Source organism: Elgaria multicarinata, chromosome 1, assembly GCF_023053635.1.
Source record: "Elgaria multicarinata webbii isolate HBS135686 ecotype San Diego chromosome 1, rElgMul1.1.pri, whole genome shotgun sequence".
NCBI classification, from domain to species: domain Eukaryota; kingdom Metazoa; phylum Chordata; class Lepidosauria; order Squamata; family Anguidae; genus Elgaria; species Elgaria multicarinata.
In genome coordinates, this window is record NC_086171.1 from 153,431,703 (window position 1) to 153,458,526 (window position 26,824).

General features: G+C 40.6%; 1 protein-coding gene across 1 annotated transcript; it reads left to right on the plus strand.

Annotated features, from left to right (window-relative positions):
* The first annotated feature begins 6,981 nt into the window (after positions 1-6,981).
* On the plus strand, positions 6,982-25,863 carry LOC134407625 (riboflavin-binding protein-like). Its single transcript, XM_063139497.1, has 6 exons — positions 6,982-7,080; positions 12,669-12,843; positions 14,380-14,479; positions 18,466-18,594; positions 23,998-24,109; positions 25,377-25,863. The coding sequence occupies exons 2-6, from the start codon at positions 12,699-12,701 to the stop codon at positions 25,620-25,622; spliced, it is 732 nt and encodes a 243-aa protein (XP_062995567.1). The 5' UTR covers positions 6,982-7,080; positions 12,669-12,698; the 3' UTR covers positions 25,623-25,863.
* The last annotated feature ends 961 nt before the right edge of the window (positions 25,864-26,824 follow it).

The window sequence follows — 26,824 nt, forward strand, 5'->3', positions numbered from 1 at the left end:
CAATTCTTGCATAAAACTTATCTTTGTGAATTTTTTGTTAATATCTGAAGCAGCTCTTAAAGTGCCCTAACTTAGGTTGAGGTGGACATTTTCTCTGGTTTCTCAGTTCCTAAATGCCTGGCCATTTGTTGATACTTGAGAATTAAAAGAACAAGACTGTTATTTTAATATCGGCTGCCCTGATCATTTGTGTTGAGTGGTGGCATATAAACTTATTAAACGATAATAAATGAAATAATACTAAAAAAAGCTTTCCTTTCTGCTAATCATAATCTTTGCAACAAGCCCAACTGAGTTTTTTGTAGGACAAGTCTTGACATGCCCTCCTCTAGAAACCACAAACAATCTAACAAACCCCTTAGAAGAAGGATGCAGTAAGACATTTCAGAATGGACTTTGATCTATTATAAACTATAGAGAAACTCAAGGGTTCCCAAGTATCCCCCCTCCCTAATCTACAGCTCTGTGTAAGAAAGTGTGATATAAATGCCTGCATTTCCCTACAAAGCTAGAGTCTTGACATTCTGACATGAATGCCAGCTTGACAGACCCAGTGCCTGTTTACCCTACCCTGTGCCTGTTTGCATTATCTTCCCCTCCTTATTGTTTTATTATGGTTTTATTAGAATGTAAGCCTATGCGGCAGGGTCTTGCTATTTACTGTTTTACTCTGTACAGCACCACGTACATTGATGGTGCTATATAAATAAATAAATAATAATAATAGGTTTAATTCTGAACTACAGAATTTAACTGGTTCTCAGAAATGGACGGTTCTTCAGCATGAATTGTATCTCCAGATTTGCAGTAAATTGGCAAGAGTTTCTGACTCCCAATCGTTTAACAGTAGCAACAACAAGCTTGGAGTAACCAGGAGTTTATGCTCTATTTAGTTCTGGTATTGAAACTAGGTGTAGACTTGGAATATGTTCAGAGGTACCTTTTTCTCTCATTCTACATGTATGTGTTCTGTATCTGGCTCTGGTTGGTGGATCTTGGGGTTCTAGTAAACAAAAAAACGAAGTAGATCCAACAAGCCTGAAGTTCACCCAGCCCTGTAAATAGACTATCTAATTATCTAGAAATCATAGTCTTATTATTTATTAAATTGTAAATATATATACAAACCTTTGTGTTACTTAATTACTAACAAGTTATATGTTTGTTTAAAAAGAAATTATGTTCGTATCTCTGAGGTCTGTAGGAGGCTAACAACATGAGGGTGCCTTTAATAATTTTGTTAAACTACTGAAAAAGCATATGTATGTACAAATAACCCACCCCTTTTTAAGATTTTTGGTGTGTAACAATTTTTAAAATAAACAACCAAACAAAATAAATTTTAATTTCCCCTTCCTTTCCTGACATAGCCTTTGAATGTGTTGTATAATAGGAGAAGTACAGAGAGAAATTTGAAAACAGAGAGCTAGGCTTCCATAAATACAGCACAGATCAGTAATGCAAAGTAACTGTTCCTGGAAGATACAACCGGTCAGATGGTGATTGCATAGGAAAGACTCTACAACTATTAGTATGGTTCTTACATTCACATGTAGGGGATAACTCCCACACTGCTGCAAATATGTACAAAAGGAGCCTGAATCCTGTTCTATTTTGGATTACCAGTCATTAATCAAGGAAGTTGCCTGTTAGTGTTTCCCAGCTGAGATTTTTGCTCTTTGCAAGCAAACAAATTTACAGAGAGTTATCAGTATTGTTTATGCTGCTTTATTAGCCTGGCATGGGGCCTGCTTTCGATACACCAACTGGCTTCTTGCCATTGAGAATTACTGCCTGTTAATCAGAAACAGAAAGGAACATCCAAAGAAACTCCCTTTCCTGGACTCTGAACATTTGTGTACTATATATGCATGAAAAAACCCTAAGCAATCATGTCTGTCATTCTGTCTCCCTCCCATAGAGGGTGATTTTCTATAAATTGCATATCTCTGCCCACTTTGACCAGACATGAACAATTCTGTCTGCAAGTTCAAAGATTCCTTCTAAGAAAGAAGCACTACTGAACTATGTGTGGCTTACTAAAAGTAAATTCTTGTGACTATATTTACATGATTATCTATTAAAAATTGGTCAGTGATTTTCATAGTTTGCAATACCAAGGTACAAATTGCTGCGACAAAATAGGTATTACCAAGGCATCTCATGAAGGTCTTCATGTTCAGAAGCACAATTACTGTTAGGATTTAGGCCAAGAGTAGATTGGACAAGAATTCAACCTGTACACGATTAACTAGCTCAGGCCTCTAGAAGAAACTCCAGTATCAAGACAACCAACTCTTGAGCCATCACATTCTTCCAGTTTTGTAAATTTTGGGGGGTCAGGCTGTTCTCTCAAACATGAAGGGAAAGACAGGGCTGATATGAAATCTTATCTTGCGTGAGTGCTTGCATAATCTCCCCCTGATTAAATTATTAAGATCCAATGTTTTGCGTTTGCCATAGAGAGACAAAAGTGTCTTGGGTTCAGTTTGCTGGGGATCATTTTGAACAAGTGAAGATATATATAGCAGTTAATCAAACATTCTAAAGTTCAAAGCAAAGCATCAAATATTGAGAAACTGTAGTTTCTTTTCAAATATTAACATGCTGACCTGATATTTAAAGTCATGTGTTTGGTAAGTGAATAGTGGGGAAATTGGACTCAAGTTGTATCCTAATGTTTTAACTGGGTTTCCAATTCCAGAACAAACACTTCCAAACTCTCAGAATAACATCTTAGTTGACATTATCTTTTCAAAGAACTAGAACCTAAACTCAAGTACACTTTTTAAAAATTAAAACTAATAGCACAAGTGTCAAAAGCTACTGGTAGATGGGTAGTAATTACTACTACTACAGATAGTAATCATTATTTATAGCAGCACTCTTTCACATTATTGAAGTATATAATTGGAAACTATGGCTGCAACTCAATGCACATAATAATAATAATAATAATAATAATAATAATAATAATAATAATAAAAAATAAAGTTCTTACCCACCTCTCCATTTTGATCGAGATGGGGAACAATAAAATACTGATTAAAAACAATATACATTGTTAAAATGTCCTAAAAGCATACCACTGGATAGGCCTGCTTGTGGATCAGTCCCATTGATATCAATGTAACTAAGTTCTGAGTAAACAGAATTTAGAGTTGCTGGTTGTCCAAACCTGTATTATCAATGCTATGTGTGCAGTGTGCGCTACAGTCAAAAGAAACACTGCCATATTATAATCTCTGCTAACAATTGTTGCGTTGTTTAGCCACTTAAAACAAAGCTATCATTTATAATATCTGTGTGATAACAATTTTTAAATTTCATATATTGAGCCAAGTGCTGTTCACAAAACTGAAAAACAGGTGTTTTGTTTCCATCAAGTTTTGTGATTCAGCGGAGTTTCTTTTGCACTTTGGGGATAAAACGTTGATATGTAATATACCACAGCAGGGTTCCATGTTTGACAAAATTAACTATAATTTTGGTTCCTTGAATTGGCAGAGAAGATGACATATTTGATCACTGTAGTCCATACAGCCTTGTTTTGAAGAAGAAAAATACTCTTCGTGACTTGTTAGTATTCTATGCTTACTCTATTTTAATTATTCTAGCAGCACAATCCCATGTATATTTACTCAGAAGTCTGTTTGTCTTCACTAGGGCAAGTGTACATAAGTATCACAATTGCAATCAAATATATATATAGTCTCCAGGCAAAAGTCTGTACCCCATATGTGAGGGAGCACGTATACTTCAATATCCTTTAAGACATTGCACCTGTGAATGCATATTCCCTGTTTTCTCAAGCAGAACACTTTGTTTTCTCCAACAAGCTTGCAGAGAATTAAAATAAAAAATTACAATAACAAATTAAAATCAAAACATTAAAACAATATATTAAAAATAAAAGAGCAGCATAAAAGCAATCAGCAGAGTTAAAACTGGTCAGATTAAAAGTTTAGGAAAATGACATCATCATAGATGACAGATGAACATCTCTGAGCAGACCATTTCCTAATTGTAGGCCGGAACACTGCCACTGATTTCATAATGCTTTCCCTGCCAACTGGAAATAGCTAGGAGATCACTAGCTAACCACTGAAGTATCCTCACATGCCAAGGAAATGTTAACTTTACAAGTAGAATGTCAAATATCCCCAGGGTCACTTTGCATGAATTGTGTGAGCAGACAAACTTCTTGTTTCAATGTGAACTCTCATTCATGGGTTGCTCCACTCCCACCATTTTGGTGGCTGCCCCAGGGCTCTGGAACTCGCTTCCCAAGGAAGCTACACTGGCTCCCCTCTTAGTGTGCTTCCCGAGACAGGCTAAAAAAAATTTGTTCCAGCAGGCCTTTGGGGAGTAGTCTGGATCTCTGCTTACGCGTTATTTATATGTTGGGTTTTTTTAAAGTGTTTTAAATGTTTTAATATTGTAGCATGTTTAAATATATTTTACATTTTTGTATATTTCTATATGTTTTAACTGTACATGTTTTAATTTGTAAAGCCTCCTTGAGTCCCAGTATTGGGAAAAAGACAGAAAATAATAATAATAATAATAATAATAATAATAATAATAATAATAATAATAATAATAATAATGTGTTTCCAGTGGTCACACTAAGGATACCTTCTATAGATCAGTAGGGGAAAATTAGGAAATTATGTCTAGAGTAGGTACAGATGTCAATAGGAACTTCAGCTTCTTTAATTAGGAAGGGTATTTCCATAGATTTGCTACTACCTTACAGCAAGGCATTCCTGCCAAATGTATTGATTGTCTGTTATATATTTTCCTCCACCTTGTGATGTCACAAGGCAGATGATACTAAATGCTGTTACATTAATTCATTTTCCATTTCCAGTCCTCCAAGTAATCATACAGAAGTTCATTAATTTGCATGTTTGCTTTTGGCAGTTCTCTTCTACAATCAAGAAAATATGAGCATTGTGGGATATTATCTGAACATTAGTGTGTACTTAGAAGCATCCTCAGTGGTTAATCATTTCTTCAATAATACCACCTGATTAGAGAAATGTTTTAATTGGTACCTGAAATTAAATGATCCTCTCAAGGTCTTAAAGGTGATCATCAACCATTACCTAAAATGGAAAGTATTTTTTATCAATTAGCAATTGATTAAGAAAGCTTTTTAAACAACCCTCTTGGAAGACATGAATAATAGGATTTTTTCAATTGAGTGTTACCCTACATTTATACTACAGACCTATGATATGATCTGTGACAATACACAAGTGTCCAAGATAATATAAATTACTGAAATATATAACTTCAGTGGGATAACTGTAGTGCAATGTTGAACTTTGGCGCTACTCAATGGCTCTCAGTAACCAGGCCTCAGCTGTGTTCAATGCTCTGAGTAGATTTCTTTGTTTACTATTCTAACATCTTGTTAGATTGAACAGCTGTTGCCTGGAGTTTGTCCTAGTTTTAGCCTTGTTCTCAGTCCTCTTCTGCTAGTGTGATGAGAATTTTGTAAGTCCATCTCAGGCATTTGTCATCTTGGAAAGAACTAATATCTGGTTCATCTTCATTAACTAGTAAAAAAAAACCAGACACATTGTTTGTTCATGCCCTTGCAAAAATCAAGTAAACAGTGTTACTTTATCATCTATACTTCTGATCAGGGTAATCTGCAAACATATAGCAAATCGCGTGAGGTACTGATTCCCCTCTATACAGCACTGGTTAGGCCTCATCTTGAGTCCTGTGTCCAGTTCTGGGCACCACACTTGAAGAAGGATGCAGACAAGCTGGAGGGGGTTCAGAGGATGATTAGGGGTCCATAAACACTTTGAGGAGATACTGAAAGAACTGGACACGTCTAGCCTTGGGAAGAGAAGACTGAGGGGAAACATGATAGCACTCTTCAAGTACTTGAAAGGTAACACAGAGGGCGGTAAGGATCTCTTCTCCATCATCCCAGAGTGCAGGACATAGAATAATGCGCTCAATTTACAGGAAGACAAATTATGACTGGATACCAAGAAAAACGTCCTGACGGTTAGAGCAGTATGACCAATTACCTAGTGAGGTTGTGGGCTCTCCCACACTAGAGGCATTCAAGATGCAGCTGGACAGCCATCTGTCAGGTATGCTTTAAGGTGGATTCATGAGCAAGGGGTTGGACTCAATTGCCTTATAGGCCCCTTCCAACTCTAGTATTCTATGATTCTATGAACATCTGTCTGGGGAAAAAACCTTTCATGACTTCAGTTTTAAATGAACTTTTATTGTTTAAGAAGGCATTCTTCTTGCTCTACCTGGAGATGCCAGAGATTGAACCTGGGGCTTTCTGCAAGCAAAGCATGTGATCTACCACTGAGACATCATCTTTCTTCAAGACAGCCCTGTCTGGCTAGAGGTGCTAAATCAGGGAGGCTGTTAATCATGTGATGAGCCATAAGATTGCTTAAAATATGTACAAACTGCTTTCCCACAAATTTAAAACAGCATAAAATGCATAAAACATATCTTAAAACAACAAAATAGAACCCTAAAAACCAAAACACCTACAACAAAAATCTATAGCAGATAAGAAAAGATCATAGCATCTGCTAACTTCCAGCTTACCCAACTATGCTCATCAGACAGGCCCAAAATCAGCTGGGACATCTTGCAACCTAGTTCCTCAGGGCCGCTGCTGTAAAGGCCCTGCTCGTAAATGTTGAAATGAATGTGTGGTGCAATACAAACTAGCTTTTGCTATGTCATAAACTTCAGTCTAACTACCTGCCTGCTGACTGCCATTTCATTTAGTAGGTCACAGGTTTTCAAGCTTGTTCTAGAGGCTTCTCTCTGGCCACAGGATGCTGAACTAGCTCATGGCACTTTCACTAATCTAACAAGGCAGGTTAATCAACATCGCTACTGCAACTGACCTTGCGATAAGTCTGTTAGCTTTACAAAAAAGTTACGGAACTTTTCTTGGCAAAGAAACCATGGGTTTCTGGTGACAGACAACTTATATAGACAGAGGAAAGAAAGGGCAGCGCTCTTTTGTATTCCAGACTGCCTTGAGAGGAAAGAAAACGGAAGTCCGCAAAAGAGGTGAGAAATCAAAACTTAAGTTTGTCTTGGGGGGATTCTACACATCGTACTGAGGGCGCTTGCATGTGCCCCCAGTGCGCCCCCAAAGCTATTGTGTAGCTTGCCTGTTCGAAGAGACGAGGAAGAGGCGGAGCAGGAGGCGGCTGGGGACTCCGGCTGCGTCCTTGCCGCCGCCACCCACCTCCTCGCCGGCCGGGTCCGAGAGCGGAAGAAGCTCTCCGACCCGGCTGGCTCTTTCGCCAGCAGCAGGAGGCCGGCAGGGAGGTGGGCGGCGGCGGCAAGGATGCGGCCGGATTCCCCAGCCGCCTCCTGCTCCGCCTCTTCCTCATCTCTTCAAACAGGCAAGCTACACGATCGCTTTGGGGGCGCATGCAAGCGCCCTCAGTACAACGTGTAGAATCCCTCTGTGTATGTTTTACAACCGATGAATTTAGAACAATTGCTTTGGCAAATCTTACCACTCTTTTCTTAGAAGGTTGTTTGTCCTGAGAAAATTTCCTTCCAGGAAGAATAGCAGCAGAGGGCAGGGGGCATTTTTGGCAGGGCCATCTGCCCCCCCCTTTGTTCCTGATCCTTCTGTTCCCCTCCCCCTGCTCCGCAGTTGTTATTGCTAATGAAAAAATGTACATTAAACATGTTCATACACTTAAGCACATCTGTTCTGGCCCACAGTTTTGCTAACTATTGCATCAATACTGAATTTATTTTCACTTCTCTACTCTTACAATTTGCATTTTGGGATGAATGTGTGTCAGGCCTTTCCAGACACTCAAAAAGCTGGCTTCACCATTACTATTAAAATACCATTAGCAGGATTGTCTTGATGCTATGGAGCTAGCCTTGCATGTTAAAGCAAACAGAAAACAAATAGTCAAGGTGTGCTTCAGCACCTCTAGACAAAAAGAGAACATATCCTTGAAGGATCTTTGAAATGGCAGTGCACTGTTACATGCTACTGATCAGAGGACTGATGCTGCTTGTTACCTTTTTTAATATAAGAGGCTGCACACATTGGGAAGAATGTAACAGATGTGGATCAGGGACTTATGTGCTTATGGGTTCAGGGTAATGTCGCAAGCAGCAAATAGGTACCTGCAATGCTAGAGCAACCATCATCCATTTTTATGGACTTAGTATCACTATATACGCTGTCACTGGACAAGAAATGGCATTTGTCAGAACTCAAAACTGTGGCTTTAGTGTGCTAATTTGGGAAATGCCTGGTTTTTCTGTAAGAACTCAGCAGCCAAAGCACCTATACATCATTGCCTGAAAGTATCCACTTTTCCAATAGTAATTGTCATAAAATGTTTAGGATAATTCCTGCTGTCAATATTTCTGTAAATTTGGATTGATATATTTAGAATGGTTTTCCTTACTGGCAGAGTTGACTTAAGAGATGAGAGCTATGCTTACTGTCTGTACTTCCCTTTTTCCTAACCTGCACCTGGGAAAAGAGTTTGCAATAGTAGCTCTTGCACACTAACAAGCAAAAACACATTGATGCAACTTGCAAGGTGTACAGATAAGGACAAAACCATGTATTTTGGCCAATAAGATTCCTCTGTAGGACAAATCAGATGACATAGTAAGAATGTATGGGCAACAAATATGCAGCTGCTGAAAAGGAAGAGAAATCAAATGACCTTTGCAAAGTGGCATTTCTGTTTTAAGGAACAGAATATTTTCCCAGGACTCCCTATAGTACTTAGTTGCTGAGAAAAAATGGTTTTGTTTTCCCCCCCAGTAAAGGTTCCCCATTAAAGGAGTGCTAGGTAGACTGGAGTTGGATTTATTGTCTTGTAATTTGATTTAGTGCTGTGCCAAAAATTTCTTCCGACCAGTCTCAACCAGCAATTTATTTTCAATCACATTTTTGAGTTGGGTTTAGAGTTCTTCTGCTTCTTACTTATGAGGTGGCTGATGTGTATGCATGAGTGTCTTGTCTTTTGCTATTCAATCATCTCTCCAGCAGCCTGTAGCCTCCTCAGCTTCCCATACTTCAGTTAAAACCCAGAGGAAGACATCATGTGATACATCCTCCCATAAGTCCCCCACCCCACCCCACCCCACCCCAGATTAGGAAGTTCAACCTGGGAAACTGCAGGGCACTGGTGAAAGGTTCAACAAAAAGAAAAAAAGAAAAAACACAGCACTTTCGGCCACCTTGCAGTGTCTAAGCTCAAGAAACAAAGAAGCTGTGCTACAACCCCTGCCAATGGTGAACTCTACCTGTGAGAAAATGACATAGGTTCCTTCACCATCAACCTCTGTATTATGGGCTCCATCACACGTCATTTCCCCCCTGCTTTGCCTCCACATTTTTTACCTCCGATGCTCTTTCGCTTGTTTGCTCTTCCACTCCACCCTGCCCCTTCTCTTTCTCCCTGCAGTTCATTGGTTGCTCTCTGCCCCCCGCCCCTTAACAAGACAGGTCCTGTCAGATGAGTACTTCAACCAGACCACCTTTCTTCCCAGCAAAAAGGGAACAACCCTTTAGTCTGGCTCTTTGGGGGGGAGGGCATTGAGGGAGTACAATCCTGCCTCTGCAGAGATTTGGGCATTGTATGATTTTTTAAAAAAAAAATGCTTTTGAGCCTGGGATGCAAGGTTTAGGTTTTATATTGAGGCTTGAAGCCAGCTGCTAGGACAGATCGCTTTTCCCTGCTAAGTTCTGATGCAATCCATTCAAGCCAACAGCAAGGCTCCAGTAACAGCACACACACCCAACAAAGGAAAACAAGTTTAGAGGAAATAATCCAGACTTCAGGCGCTCTAGGAAAAGATGGAAAAGGCTGGGGAAGAGATGGAGTGTCAGCAGGACAGACACGGTGTCGTGTGAATACCGTGCTGCAAATCTGCACACCAGGTATGGCAAGAGTGCACTAAATTGCTGGTGTGATGGAGCTCTATGTGACCTTTTAAAAAAGTATCATTTTCATCAAAACACACACACACTTTGAAAGCTGACCATTTCTCACTGTACTATCTGGAGGAGGAACTCGGACAGAAAAAAAGGCATGAAATATCAGTTAGACAGCTACTCCTACCTTTTGCAACATAACCTACAATTTAATTAATCTTTTAGCTTTCTGATTTGCATTTTCATGTGTGTGTGTGTTTTAATCCGTTCCACTAGCACTAGAGCCCATACTTCTACAATTGTCTTTAAGACACTTTAAAAAAGAGAAAAAAGCTCTTGCCAGCAGTGATGTAGGGTGGACATTTTCCCAGTGCTTTAGTTTTCTGTGGAAAATTTTTCCATTTCATAAGTTTATTAGTAACAATAAATGGATGCCAGATGCAAATACAAGATTAGGCAAGCTTGGAAGTTTCAAAGTTGTAGATGAAACAGTATACAGCAGCCCCATACTGACACTAATTTTGCATTTACAATTTTTAAGAAGTACACCTTTCAGGAGAATTGTATGGGAAAACCCTGCATTAATTAACCAATTTGGAGGTTTTTGCTAAAATGCAAGATATTGAACTCCTCAAGTATGTATGCTTCTTCATTTTAGAATTAAGCTATTGACAATGCAATCCTGTGCATGTCTACTAAGAAGTAAATCCTGTAGCATTCAACATGATTTACTCTCAGGTAAGAATGTATAGAATTGTAGCCCAAATCCCATTGAACTAATGTACAGGATTGGAACTAATGTACAGGAATATAGGTTTCCTTGGCATTTGGAAATAGATGTCTCAACTGAAGCTGATCATCTGGGATTCCTGACTGCCACCTCTGAATCCCCATCCCGATCCTTCCTCCCTCCCTTTGTAGCCCCCTCCATTATGTCTGCTGAAGGACAGTACAAGATAGAGCCTGGGAATGGAGACAGTCTAGTGAGCTGAGAAAGCAGGAAAAGTGGGGCAGTAATTAATTCCCTTCTTGCTGTAAGTCCCTTGGATGATGAGTAGAGAGGAGCTAATATTTTGTAGTACGGACTCTATACAGATTCATCCAAGTAAGTGGGAAGAGGTCTATTTCTACAGAATAATTATGTTATTTTGCTGTTTTGAGCCACAAATCAACAGACTTTTATAAGAGGTTACTACATGCTAAATGGGAACACATGTAACAGAACCTTAATGCTTAGAAAAACGACGAGCAGTTCCAAATGGAAGGAATTTGAAGTAGAGAAAAGCCAGGGGGTGCTGAACCCTTCCCTATGTTGGGTGTCTGATCCAGGTTTGGGGCAAGATGCCCTTAGAGAGACCACCTCCTTCTCATCGCTGTTGCTACTGCCCATTTGTTCGCCCTTTACCTCTGGGCTCAATCCACACCACTATCCAGAGGCAGAGAGCAAGGAGACTGAAGGTTGCTTCTGCTGCTTCTTGCTCTTGTCACTTGGTGATGGTCATGATTAGAAGCAGCATCAGCAAGGAGGAGGAAGATTATGGTCATGGGGCTCCGGGGGCCCTGTTGGAGCATGGGCCTCCACAAATGTCTGATGATACTGACCCCTGGGGCTGACCCTGCTGGCATGCCACTTCTTTGCTTTCGCCAAGCTGGTCCCCTGCCACCCCAACAGAGTTCCAAACTTGCATTTGTAAGAAATGCCCATTTAGAACCCTGCAGCTTGGGAGGGTGGTTTGGGTGTGGCAGGTAACAGAAGGGCTAAGCAGCCCCCTTCCACTGCCATTTCTCTGCTCCAAATTAGCCCCATTCTGGAGTTTCCTTTCTGAATTGCATCATTGTGGCTCTACTACACATATTTGTATGTAATATGTAGTTATTCCTTGAGATTGCCTAACCAATCCTATCCCTGTCTTTAGCACAAACAAAGGTTTTAATAGCTGGAATTGCATCCCGTTCCAGAAAAATTCCCCCAGTACAGGTTTTCATGACAATATAGGGGCAGAGAATGTCAGAGACCTCTGAACAAAATGCAAGGCACAGCTGGTGATGCTGCAGTGCCAGCTTCTCCACCTCATCTCTGCCTGGGGGAAAAAACCTGTTATGTGGCACTCACCTGTTGTCATGAAGAGCCTTCTCTGTCTTGCATCCTTGCATAGAGGCCATCTTTCAGCATTGAAGCAAGGGCACAGGTTGTTTCCTCATCCCAGAACTGGGACACTGCTGCCTGCTTTGGCTCAGCTATACAGGCTGAGTCTGACTGTGCAGCAGCTCTGGGGTGGTACAATTCAAGGGGTCCCAATCATGTCAGAAGTACAGCAGAAATCCAGGATCTCCTCCTCCTCCTCCTCCTCTTCTTTCAAGCTCAGCTTCCCCATATGTGCCCCCTAATTCTCCAGAAGGAGTGGCCCATGCTCTCAGTTTGTACAAGATTGTTCTTCCTCATCTCACTGCTCTATCTAGGGTGACAAACACCCTCCCCCACAAAGTATTAGCCATGCCCACTGTGATGTGCTCAATGCTAGCAATTTAACCATCTTGTACAAAAGTCTTGATTGTTTCTAAGGTGAACATGTTATGATAAGAAGTGCAAGAAAACAGCTTTTCTTGTACCTGTTTGCATAATACCCTGCTACATCTTAGTAGCATTTATTTCCGACATTTCTCACAAAGCTTGTCCCTGATTTTGAAACAAGTTCTCTGACTGCCATATCGTCTTTCAATACAGGGTCATTACAAGAACAACAGCAACAAGAAGATGTTGAGGTTTTCGCTGCTCCTGCTCTTCGCTATCTATGCAGTGTCTATCAGCGGAAAGGGGCAAAAATGTCTGAAAGGAGGTCATCATAAGCCCATACCTACTGGAGAGGATGACTTGCAGGAATGTACCATATACGCCAAATGTAAGTGCTGCGAAATCAATGGAAGAACATCTGCAAAACTATTCAAACGTTAGCTTTTACACGACTTAACTGGCTCTGCTGCCGCCCATATTAACGTGATGCCCTGAAAGATGTATTGGGTTTTTATATTATTGTTTCTTTACATAGCACACAATGCTAAATATCTTCTCCTTTTGAAGCCATATTGCTTCAGTTTCATCCTTGTGAACATGTGTGTTTCAGCCCACATGTGAACTTGATCACTTGCTCTAGGCATGGTTTTAGGCTTTTGTGATTAACGGTGTGTGATATCCTAAGACTGTGCACGCCTAAGGTTTACACATGTCAGTGACTTGCTTGTAAATGGGGCACAATCCCTCTTGCTCTAAAATGTGGGGAGGGAATTGTCTTTAGACGTGAAACTCACTCTCAACCAATTCGGTTTATACACACATTCCTGCATAGTTGGTCTCCAGAGTCTGTCATCATCGTCTACTTTTTTTAAAGTAGGGATGATATCTGTATTGGAGAAGTTGAAATGTCCAGTGAGACAACAAAAGATCCATAAAAACCTAATGCTGCCCTATGTGGTGCTTCTTCTCACCATTTAGATGGTCACAGGCATAATCCTATGGCTGGGTGGGGAATGTTGGGAGTCGTAGGACTTTTTGTTCTGTCTAAACATGCATAGTTTTGTGCCCTAAATGAACTGCAAGGGATAGTATATTAATTTTAGCAACATGTTTCCACATAAAAGTAAATGTAGGATCCTTGCTGGCATGTGCACCACTAGCATAGCAACTTTTTGCCTGACAGGGTCTACCACACAAATTTTAAAAAGCTAAAAATGGGGCTGTGAGGATAAAGTTAGAAAACAATGGGCCTGTTCAGACGACACGCTAAGTCATGGTTAGGTCACTAACCCTTTGGCAGCAAATGGTTAGTGAGCGTGTTTAAACTGTGGTTATGTAGCCACTGTGGTCAGGAATGGTTCACATGGCACACTAAGCCATAATGTTTAGCTCAAAATGCTTAACTACAGTGGCTCAGCATGTTGTCTGAACAAGGTCAATGTAGCTCAAAGCAATGGTTTGCTTAGCAATGGGAATTGCTAAGAAACTAGCCATATGGATATACTTGTTCTAATGCATCAAAAATCAGCAATGTTCATTCCATGACATTTATGCACTTACACTGCAATCAAAATTAAGTCCCACTCATTTCAATGGGACTTACTCCCAAGTAAGTGTACATTGGATTGCAACCCTAATCTCTTATTCTATAGACAGAGATGCCAGTCCAGTTAATTAATTAGAGTCAAATTATAATTTCAATATAAAAATTTAAACTGAAGAATTTCATGAAGAACTTTCTTTTGGAATTTTTCACTGCATAGTTTTTCATTTTACAAAATCACAAGAAAAATAACAATTATGACTAAGAGGAGATCTCAGTTTCCATTTTGAACTAAATGACTATTGTGACTACTTATACAGTTATGAGTCTTCAGAGTAAAAAGTGAGCCTTTATGAGCTCTTTGTTTTTATTTCCCCACAGCCTCCTGTTGCTATACAGACACTACAGAAGAATTAGCTCACACACCAGTAATTAAAGTAAACACCACCTACTGGAACAGATGTGGAAATCTCAGTAACTTGTAAGTTACTTGTTACTTTTCCCCACAAGTGCATTATGTTTTTATTTCTCCCCCCCCCCCCCCTTTTTACTTAGCTCAAGGATTCTTGCAGACAACACTAGCATAACCCAGATCTACACCAAGCAGGATATAACACTTTGAAAACAGTTTGAAAACAGTATATGGAATGGACTCATGGGTTCCAACAGTTGTCAGTGCACAATCAATACCATTATAAAGCAGTAGTGTAGATCCTGCCTCAATGGAAAACAGAGTATAAGGTTGCTATACTTTTTCTGGCATGGTTTGAGTATCTTTAATATGAACAAGCAGAAATGCATTAGGCTGAGCTTTTCTCTCTGTGTTGGTGCAGCTGTTAATCATACAGGAGCTTTGAAAGCTCCATCTGACAAGGGTTTTACTGCACGCTTGTTACTGGGCACTCACTAATTGCTCACATGACATTGTCTGCCTCTGGCGTGCCTTCTGCCCTTCGTTGCGCCACAACCCCCATCCCAAAAAAGTCCAGTTGCTGCTCTCTCCTACTGGATTGAATGGGCCTATTGCTTCCTGCTTTCAGGAAGTGACATCGGAGCGACGGCAGATAAGTGACGGAAGCCACGTGTTTCTACCTAGATGTGATAAGGCTTTTTTTAAAAAAAAAAAAGATGGCAAACCTACCTCAGAAGGCCAACACATGAACATCACTCTCTACACTCAATATTTATTTTTCATTAAATCCTTCAGTACAACAGAACAAAAGGCTAGTTATAGATGAATAATTAGGGCGTATATTTTAAAGACAAAAACTCACTGCAGATTATATGTGTGTGTGTGTGGATAGACAGACAGACAGACAGACAGACAGACAGACAGACAGACAGACAGACAGATAGATAGATAGATAGATATGGATATATACGTATTGATTTGATATTGATATATATCTTAAAACTATTTTCCTTTGTAGAGCACATGGTTTACATTTCCAGGCTATGATTAGGCCGAATAGCTCTGAATCTAGAGACAATACTGTAACACAAAGCTTCAGCACAATAATCATAACCCCCAGCCACTTAATCTAATAAATTATTAGATTAATAAATTATTACTTATTTTATTTTAAAATTTTATACTTCATCTTTATTATTTATTTAGAATATTTATATACCACTCCCCATTGAAATTGGGGAGCGGTATATAAATTAAATTGCATTAAATTGCATTTTAAGGAAAGGCTTTTTGGAATAAAGATGTTTAAGGAGGCGCCGAAAGGAGTACAAGGTTGGCGCCTGCCTGACCTCCAGAGGCAGGGAATTCCACAGGAGGGGAGCCACCACGCTGAAGGCTCTTCCCCTGGTGGACTCCAATCGGAGGATGGATCTAGGTGGAACCACCAGGAGCAGGCCCTTGGATGACCTCAGTGACCGGGCAGGTTGGTAAGAGAGAAGGCGTTCTCTCAGGTATCTTTAAATCCAATAATCCCCATGGTGATTTACGGAAGATTATAATGAGACAATAAAAAGAAATTCACTCATTTCTTAGTAGGAGAGAGATGTTGAGGGGTGTGTGTGTGATATGAAAGCCTCTCCCCAAGAATCTGGTGGTGGTGGTGTTGCTGCTGTCCAGCGGCACTAACAAGAATCATGGCATATTGGTGGAGCACTTTTATTGACTTTAATGGCACAAAAGTTCATGTTACAGTGTTGTCTCAAATTACTGTGTTGTTCCAAATTTGACCAATTATTATGTGTAACCTTCTGGTGGAAAGTCTAGAGTTCAACCTTTTTTTGATCCTGAGGTGCTATAACAGAAGAGAGGTGCTGGGGAGACTTGGGTGGTGGGAGGGAGAGGAATTTGGAAGAATACCACATGCTAATTTGGGTTCAGCATCTTTCCCCCTCATCCACTCCTGTATAAACCTAGTATCCATCCCCACCCCACCTAGTTGCTGGCACATATGCATTTAAATTATAGCCAAAAGCAGTTTGACAAAATGTTTCTGCTCCAGGTACCCAGTCAAGTGCAGTGAGGCATGCCTGAGAGAGATAATTTTATTTGTTTAGCTATAAGCCATTGCAATCACTGAAGACGTTCAAATCTGAGCCACAAAGTTGGCTCTCAATTTCCTCACTACCAACACAAACAAAGAAACAGGTATTGTAACTTAATTGTCTTTGTCGGATAACAAAAAACATACAAAACTCAGTTGGTGTAACAAAATTATTCCTGTTACTAAACTCAGACAGATTTTTTTGTGAGGGTCATTATATTGGGGGCACTGGGTAATATAGTGGACTGTGTCTTCTATAGCTGTTTACATAACACAGAGAAATGCTGTTCCAATGGTAATTTCTTATAAAGACCATCCAGAAAGCCAGAAGTCATAACCTTAGCTCTGTGAAGGCAATTCAGCTAAGGTGATTGCCTCCAAATAATTAGATTTCTGATGGTTGGTCTTAATACATGGATACAACCTAGAAAATCTTGATGAATGATAGTTAGCATATCAATCAAAGAAGCTTTCCTATACACCACAAGCCTTAACTGTGGTTTAGACATTGGTGGTGTTAAGATAGTCAGTGGAGGAAACAACACAGTATCGATTGTTTCCCCCCCCCCTCCGCACCCATGCATAATTGACATGCAATTGGGATTACCCTAATTACCCATCCGACATTGCAGGTTGCTGTATTGTCCAAACCCAATGCAGGCATGGTGCATTTTTACCTATCCTACAACCCATACTGCTTTTTAATGTTTTTAATGTTCACTGTTTTTAACTTTTGTAAACCGCCCAGAGAGCTTCGGCTATGGGGTGGTATATAAATTTAATAAATAAAATAAAAATAAATAAATAAATTGTATATACTAATAGCAAACTCTTTCTCCAAGTGTTGATCCTTATGTAGCCAAAATGGCACCATCTACACAGGAGGGAGGCATAAGCAGGCTTAGGAGAACTTCAACGATCCCAACAGTAGACAAAAATATTTAGGTGAAAACCCATAAGGGGAGAATAGCACAAAACAGCCCACTGAGAACTAAGCATGATCAATGGCCAGAGAATTCCAATTGACTGGTAGGGATTGGAATGGAGTATCCTTGAAAATGGCATGATTGGCTGGGAACCAGAACAGGAGCACTCTGCACTGGAAGGGTGCTTTCAGCTTGTGGTCCTGCCAATCAGAAGACATTGTGCACCTGTTCCTTCTTTTCCTCTTTATCGGATTGTTTGTAAAAATGAAAGGAGTAGTGGGTAAACACAGGAGGGTTACCACACTGGAAGATTATGATGCCTTGTCTCCGGGAAATGACCTGTGAATGAGGCAGGGCAATTGCATGATAAAAGCCTCTTCTGGAACAACCTGGGCATTTTTTTGTAGGTCCTGCTTGTCTGAGGGTGCTTCCAGAAGGGGATTTTGTTACGCTACTGTTCTGCCTCATCCACAGAACTTGACAAGGGCCCCAGACATCATTGGCTTCCACTTGTAACCCTCCCAGGTTTTCCCACCATTTCTTCCAACATTTGTCTTACCAAAAAACAAACAAACAAAAACAACTCTGTTAAAGAAAAAAAGATGGAATAACTGCACAATCCCTTCCCCTCCATCTGTAACCGCCCTGACGATAAAAGGCACAATGGCAGAATTTCAGTAGAAACAGGATAGGAAAATGCTTGTGAGTGGTATGTTTTCCATGTTACAGTAACTCCTGTTACAGAATGCCTTGTTGTTTAAGTAGAGGAAATCAAAACTATTAAGAATTAGTACTGATACACTATTCTCCCATGTACTACAAACCATAAATACATGAGAGTCTTTTATTATGGCAGCCCAAGGGCTGAAGGGCAGGACTGTGATTTTCACTCGATGGCCTACCTGAAGTGCTGCATGCCAAGAAATTTATTAGGAAAGTACAGACTGATCTTACAACATAGAGGAAGCCACATGAAACGGTGGTACATTTCCACGTAACAACGATGTGTTGTTTCTCATATAATACAGGTGCGAGAGTTATATGAAGAAGATAGAGTGCTTTTACAGGTGTTCACCACATACTGCTCGCTGGGCACATCACCAATATCCAGGTGCTATTGACTCTGTTCCCATGTGCCAAAGCTTCTGTGATGACTGGTAGGTTGGGTGTTTCTCTATTCATTTTAATAAAACAAATCCTGACACATACAACATGTTGTTGCTGGTTAAAAAAAGAACATTCCATTTGCAACTAAACACACTCCTTAACCTCTTTATTTTTATGTAAGACCTGGGGAAAACTGTACTTTAGAGTTGACAGAGTAAAATAGGATTAATTTTGCAACTTTTCCTTTCTCTGTTGCATTCAATCCACTAGTCACTAGTGGGTAGAATGCAGCAGAGAAAAGCAAAGTTGGAAAACTAAGGACTAGTACAATTCTGATGAGCTACAACACTGTTTCAAGTTGAACATCCAAAAAACTCCTTCAGGTGTTACCATATACTAAAGGATCATAATATTTCGTAATCACGCAGAGGAACAATGGGGCTAGCAGCCTCATTCTCTTACTCCACACAATTACACAGAGGATAATGCCTACAGGGCGCAAATCTTTTTAAATTTTCAACACAAATACAAAATAAAGTTATATATTGATTGAAAGTTACAGATTCTGCCTGATTAACAATGTGATCTTATACATGTTTACTCAGAAGTTATTCCTACTATGGTCAAGCATGCTTGTTCCCTGGTAAGTGTGCACTGGATTGCAGATTAAGGGTTCTGTCTAAATTGGAAGCTTAACTTCCTGTTCCCATATAATTTGTTCTGAAAATATATATTATTTTAATATTATTCTCTGTGGCAAAAATGGCAACAGCTTTACTATTTTGACAATAACATTAAGTCAATCAAAATCACGTTTGTCACTAGAATTTTATTTTGCTTCTGGTGTCTGTAATGGAATTGCTCCGCTTGTCTTAGCAATTCCCTGGCCGGAAAAGGGGGGTCTGACTCAGCCAGCCCAGACACACGCCCCTTCACTGTCACTTGTTAACCTTTTACAGTCTAGGTTCTCAAGGAAACCAAGCCACACTCCAGAAGTAGGGACCAAACGCTTTTATTCTTGACACTACACTTTCATAAGGGTCCACACATTAAGGTTAACACTTAAGAGGTTTGGGGAGGAAACACGGACAAAGAAATGACACACATAGGACAGCAGGGACTAATAACTCACTCTTCCGTTTCACACATTCAAGCCTAACAGAATTCACACTCAGTCCCCACTTAACCACCCCCACCAGCTGTAACTCCGGCAAGGTCCCTTGCCCAAATTGTACCCAAACCTATTCTAAAACAAAACAAACACTTAACTCTGCGACTCAACCTCTTGTTGCTCACCCTGACTTGGCTTTACGCCACTCAAGCTAAACTCCTTCCCTCAGCGGCCACGTGGGGCCTCCACCATCCAGCCGGTCCGGCCTGGATGCTCTGACTCACCACACACACGCTGACCTCCTAACACCCAGAGGAAAGAGGCCAGGCCCTTAGGTGCCTAAGCCTTTTATCCCTTTCTGGAACCCCCTTGTCACCAGACCCACCCTGACCAATAGAAACCCCATAGCAACCCACACCTCTCCCAAAGGGAGGGGGAATACTCCCAAACATTGCACAGCTGCAACTTGTTACTTCCACCCACCCACCCCCGGTACCAGCCCGGGGAGGCGTTATCAGATGCCAGGCTCTTCTTGCCCAGCACGGCCTTGGCATTTCACTTGCTACTCCCTTTTCAGACACAAAGAAACCCCTCTCCCTCTCCCTGGGATGAAGCAAAAGATGTTCTCTTAAAGGGGCCATGGGCTCAGCCCATGACAGTGTCCAGTCTAGGTTATCTAAAGATTGACTTAAATGTATAACAATAGTACATGTAACAGTCCTTCCTGGACTATGTCACTTCAGAGAGGAGGTGAAGGAGACTGCATTTTGAAAGCTCACCCATATTAAAAACACAATGAACCACTTTCTACAGACATATAGGATCGTACTGTAAACACTTCCCCCTGATATGCTAGTTTTCCATGAACATGGAATTTTTGTTCTTTTTTAAAAATATATATATTGGGAATCATTCAAACATACAAATCCTCACCTGCACCCTGAAATAGTACAATGCAGCAACGAGTACACCATGATTTGTTTAATGCACATTTGATTCTGCCCCCAAACACTCCAACATTGGAAGTTTTCAAAGTTTCCATGTTTACAGACCCAAAGTGCGAGTTGCAATGGAAAAAAGCAAGATTTACAAATGACTGAAGGGACTAGGGCTGATTCATGCAACCACACTGGGGACCTTTTCTGTCCAAGTTTTGTTTCCCCTGCACTCAGACTGTATGGGCAGGCTATGAACCAGTGGTGTGAATCATATGGAACACCATATAAGCACAGATTGCCCCCCTTGTACATAGTTACATGTGAGAGTCCACACAGCTTATTGTGAACTGGCCAAGGATATGAGCTTATGGGAGGCCATCCACAAGTCTGGTCCACAGGCTGAAAAGCACAAAAATAGTGGTAAAATCAATATTGGCAACAGAATGTTGCTTTGCTTCAAATGCTTGATCAGTTTACTAAGGAGCTAGCTCTCAGCACAAACAATTAACCCCTAGAAATAACATGACACCAGTGGAGGCTGGTGGCTCCAATGTCAGTGGGGCAGTGAATCTTTTCCAGTTTTCAGCCAGAATCAGTCAGAACTCTAAAGGAGCTTTCCAAAGACCTTCAATAGCGCTTTTAGAGTTCTGATTGAAACCGAGCAGTTTCACTGCCCCATTGACATCGAAGTCACCAGCCTCTACTGCAAGACAGCATACCTATATTCCCAAGGCCCCACAGAGGATTTTATGCCATGTCCTTCATTTTAAGAGGATGCATCATTGTCAAAGAGGATGCTAAAGATTTCTTTGAACATCCCAGTTCCATAGATGGTCATCCCTTTCTTTCATAACACTTCAACTCCATAGATAAGATGACAAATGTCCAGACTGTGTGGTCACAGTTTAGAAAACCACATGACAAGCTCCACACGCTGAACGAGGCTTGGTGGTGGTAATCTGCTGTTCAAAGCCCAAAATCCCACTGGGCAATTCTGGGGTTTGTTTTAGTGATATGGCAATCTTATTACCAAATGGTAAATAAAATAAGAGTGATTCTTTCCTCTATGGACAATATACTGTAGGTATACCCGGTAGGTATACTGAGTGACCCGGTTCATCTGAGTATGGCTCTGATTAGAGACCCCTGGCTATCAACTAATACTCCTTGAGGACTATTTTGAAAAGAGTGAGGGACTGTGAACAACACCTTTGCCACTACATACTAAAATAGCCTATCAAATTCTGAAGCCCCACATCCCATTTCTCCACACCAGTTTCACTCCCAAGTTGGCAACAGTGTGTATGGGGGGGGGGGGGAGGTATCACTCCTCAGGGTGTTGACCCCCAAGTCTACGCATTAAATATAATTTCCATTAGAAATTAGTCAGCTTATAGCCATAGGTTAGGGAAAACTCTGGGCAATTTTTCTACTTGTCCTGTTTCCCCAAATGGAAGATGAAGGGCTCTTTCGTATCTGCATACTAGAATCTACTTAACCTGCTACATGGCTGGGAACCATATCACTTCTTCTCCCTTCAGCCTGCAGACATCCTTGATTCAAAATCTCCAGCATCTTTGTGGGGGTAATTTTCACAAAGTGAGCAGGGACTTGACTTTAAAGGGATTAAGGAACCACGCCTCAAGCGCTTCTCTTTCTTCTTGTTGGCTCGGAATGGCCCGCTCCTCATCACATGCATTATGGAGTCTGGAGAGCCCTTGGGGCAGCTTCCCTTTCCCAAGCACCTGCCAAAGCGTCCTTGGACAATTATATAGGAAATTGTGAACTTGACACATTTAATAATTCTCAACACTGACATAAGGTTTTGTTTTAAATGAAAACAGACCTCTGATGAAGCAAGTCATCTCTCTGTCTTTGGGAAAATCAATGCATTTCTCTGACACTGTACACCATATGGTTTTTTCTCATTGTGGACCCCAGTATGCTTTATAACTGGGTTATCTCTATTCATTTCTAAACTATTATACTAACTACCCTTCCTACTAACTCCATCTAATCTAAAGCATGATTCTTTTAATATGGATGAGGTACAAGTAGATACTTTGAGCCTAATGTGTTGACAACATAAACTAGGTCAGACGGTTAAAAGGTCGCTTGTGTTTGCTCGGGCAAAGATGAACAAGATGCAGGTTAACTAGACAAAAGGTGAAGAGAAAAACAAAATTGCCAGACTGAGGGTGGATCAAACTCATGTTTTTTTCATTAATATACAGGAAAATGGGTAGGATTCTGGTTGAATCATACTTAGAATAGTAGACCCATTTAAATAAACGAGTCTTAAGGCTGTACATATGTTCTTGGAAGCAGTGCCTTTTTGAAAGCTTGAGCTGACTAAGGATTTGATCTATGGATGCTTCAGTTACACTTTAGAAGTTATGGTAAGATCAATTCTCCATTATGAGTATCCCAAGGGAGCTTTGTCCTATACTATGCTACTTTGAAAAAATTACGAAGGTATGTTTTTCATCATTCCCATCTTAGAGATAGGAGGGAACATTGTCCCCCATTTTTTTCTGATGCATCCTCAAGCAGACAGACACAGATAAGATTCACAGGAGCCAACGCTTGGTCCTAATGGAATCACTGATTTAATTAAAATCTTTGGTATTTGAGGCTAGAATGCTGTAAAAAAAATCCCACTGACAAAGACCCTGTGGGTCAAAACGTGTTTGGGATAGCTGTATGTTTTATGTTTGTGGACTATTTAGTTTGTATTGTTATCTGTTAAAGTATTAAATATTTATATTACCAAGTGTTTCTTAATACTTTTCATGGATTAGTTATTTTATTTTAGTATGTATTTAGTTTGAACTTTGAATATTGTATCATACCAATTTTCTTAAACCCTTTTTGTTTTTTGGTATGTTCATCCCATTCCATTTTTAACGCACATGCTACGTACAAGCCAATGCAGTTAGGCTAAAGACTAATTTATTGACCCATTTTTTCATTCAGATGTGGAGATGCTATTTGCAAATTAATGATATGCTAAATACCTAACGGTCCAGGCAACACTACACTTCATTCCGTTCAAATTTACACCTAGGCACATTATTTGCCCGCAAAAAGTCATGCTTCGAAGACGTTTGTGTGAACACATTATTCTCTATGCATTCGCTAGCAGAAATCAAGGTTAGAGGAACTGTTTCGGAGTGACAGTGTGGACTTGTGGGAAGTGACTGTTGCTCTATGCCAGACAGCTTCCCAGTATGTCATATGAAGTGACCATGTTTGAGGTAAATGGAAAGAAACAGTACTAGCATGACCTGCATGCCTTCCTTAGTGTTATGAAGGGTAGCACAAAAACACAAAAAGTGTGAGGGATGGCACAAAAACACAAGCAAGGCAATCATTTGTGTGTTGTCTCTTTCTTTACTTCGTAGGTATGAAGCTTGTAAAAATGATCTCACTTGTGTCAACAATTGGTTGACAGACTGGGAAATTGATGAAAAAGGAGAAAACCGATGCAAGAATGAGTGCATCCCCTACAGTGAGGTAGTGTATCATAAGCTACCCATGAGCCACAGATAAAACACCTATGTTAAAGAGCCAGAAAACTGCATGTAGTGCTCTAATCCAGGGGTAGGTAAGTTTTCTGGGTCTGCAAGCACATTCAACATTGTGAAAAAGTGTCCTGACCACCACCACTAATTGTCATGAAGGGTAAATGTTAGCAGCACCCCCATCCCATCCCACCGTTTTTGTTTTGTTTTGCATGGAACTTTTCTCCCCACCTCTATTGAAATCTATGGAGTGAAAGTGCTCTGATTTTAATAGAGGAGGTGAAAAACAGGTGGAGGGATGAAGACAACCCTCCCCCCAACAAGGACCCTGTTGTCCCAAGGGCCCTTGGTGAGGAGTGGGCTTCCCCACTTCCAGCTGTTTTTCTGAAGGGAATGTTTTCCCCACCTCTATTAAAGACTATGAAGTGATCTCAGTCCCTTGATTTTAATACAGCTCAGGAAAAGGGTCCCCTGCTGAAAAATGTTTGAGTGAAACGGGGAAGCCCACCTACTGTCAAGGACCCTGTTGCCCTGATGGTCCTTGGAAGGAGATGGGTTTCTCTGTCTCCTCAAACCCATTTTTAAGCAGGGCATCCTTTTCCCTATAAAAGTCAATGGAGTGGGATTGCTGATTGTGGACACATTCCAGGGTCTTGGTGGGCACCATGTTGCTGACCCCTCCTCTGATCTTACAAATTGTACTTCAGTAAGAGGAAACTTATTTGCATAGTCTTCTCCAAAGTTCCAGTATTTTTAGTAAGTCTTGTATGTGCCATCTTAATAAATAATAAGAATTAATAATAGTTTATGCAAAATAATTTAATTTTTAAATTGTGAAGATATTAAGATGAAATATATTTATTTAACATTTAGTAATCTATTGCTTTCCAAACTCCTGATAACAAGTCATACTTTTTTTCCTCTCCATTAAAACTAGAGATTTATTTCAGAGTGTAATGTTTGTACATGTCACTGCTCTGAGCTCACTTCTTTCCCATCAGAAGGCAACTTTCTGTCTGATATGTGCAAATGGCTGAAAAGGCTGGTGGGAATGTGGGCTTTCTCATGAATGGGCCTGCCATCTTAATCCTGCCAAACCACATCCTGCCCTTGCTTTTCAAAGTGGCTCTAGTACAAAGATCCAGGGTAGGAAGAAAACATGGCCCAGATTGTGTGACAGCAAGAATGGCCCTTGGTCCTTCTAAGTTTGCTAGGTTGGGTGTTGTAAATGTGACCAGTTTTGTCTCTCTGACTCTTAGATGTATGCCAATGGGACTGACTTGTGCGAGACTATGTGGGGTGATTCACTGAAGGTGAGCGACTCCTCCTGCCTCTGCCTTCAGATGAATGAAATGGATAATGAAGTAATCAAGCTCATGGAGGAGAGATTGTCCAGTAACAGCAGCAGCACCAGAAGAAGTGATGAGGAACGAGATTGTCACCTCAAGAGGGACAAAATAAAGCAAGGCGACAAAGTCGGAAAAGAAGGTACGAAGACACACTAAGTGTGTGGAGACACACCGAGTGCCATGGTTTAGTGGGGAGAACCTTAGATATTAAGAAAAAGTTGTTTATTTGTTATGATAGCACCTGATAATCCTACCTTTCCACTATCAAAATAATGCTTAAGTTGGTTAACAAAAATACAATAAAGCTATCATAAATAATTAAAAACACAGAAAAGAGATAGCGTGACAAATAATTAAAACATCAGATTCAGCTAATAAAAAGCATGCCTGAACAAAATTGTCTTCACTTGGTGGCAGAAGCTCAGAAGAGAGGGGGGCTAAACAAACTTTTGTGAGAAAGAGAGAGCTCAACAACTGGGGTCCAGCCACAGAAAAAGCATTCCCACGGGACCCAATTGACCAACCACCAGCCCATGTTGGGATGCAGAAAAGGGCCTCTCTAGCAGCTATTAGGGTGCAGGCAGGTTGGTACAAGAGGAGGAAGCCCTTTACGTACCCTGGACCCAAGTTGTTTAGGGGTTTATAGATAATAACAAATACCTTAAATCGTGCCTGAAAATACATCAGTAACCATAGCAATTGTTCTAAAATGGGCATAAGATACTCACACATTTGTATTCCCCTGAGCACCCTAGCTGCTACCAAAAGCATTGCTAGGCTAGGCTTGGCCCTATGGGGTCCTGGCCCCAATTTCATTTTCCATGGCCTTTGAATCTATGCCCCAGAGTGTCCATTGGTTCCAATGGGAGGTTTTTTTCTTAGCTTAATTTCCATGCAGTGGGCAATTTTCAAGGGGGTTTTACTAGAAAGGTCAACACACACACCCTCCACATGCTGCAACAGCCTCCCCAATACATTGCAATTATGCTTAGAAAAAAACGTTTCCATTGGTGTCAATGGGAGGTTTTTCCTAAGCTTAGCTACCATGTGGGGGGATTTCTAGGGGGATGACACTTTGGGAGGAAAAGTTAACCTTCCTTTACCCATCCACTTTGTTCCCCACCTCTGGCCGCCAACACACCTGTGTCCTAATTAAGCTTTAAAAAATCCATTTATGCCAATGGAAAGATTGGGCTCAAAATCTTTTAAGTGCCTAGCAGCACTTCTGGCTGCTATGTTCTGGAACAACTGGGATGCTTCTGAACACTCTTCAGTAGTCCTATTGTAGAGTGCATTATTGCAGTCTTATTTTCATGTACCCCAGACATGTGTCACTGTGGACAGTTGTAAAGTCTGAG

What these genes read in the sequence shown, in the direction of transcription:
- LOC134407625 (XM_063139497.1), top strand. Translation starts at nt 12,699, where the DNA reads ATGTTGAGGTTTTCGCTGCTCCTGCTCTTCGCTATCTATGCAGTGTCT. An exon ending in CAAAGCTTCTGTGATGACTG is followed by an intron (nt 18,595 to 23,997) that starts GTAGGTTGGGTG and finishes TTTACTTCGTAG; the next exon opens with GTATGAAGCTTGTAAAAATG. An exon ending in AGTGCATCCCCTACAGTGAG is followed by an intron (nt 24,110 to 25,376) that starts GTAGTGTATCAT and finishes TCTGACTCTTAG; the next exon opens with ATGTATGCCAATGGGACTGA.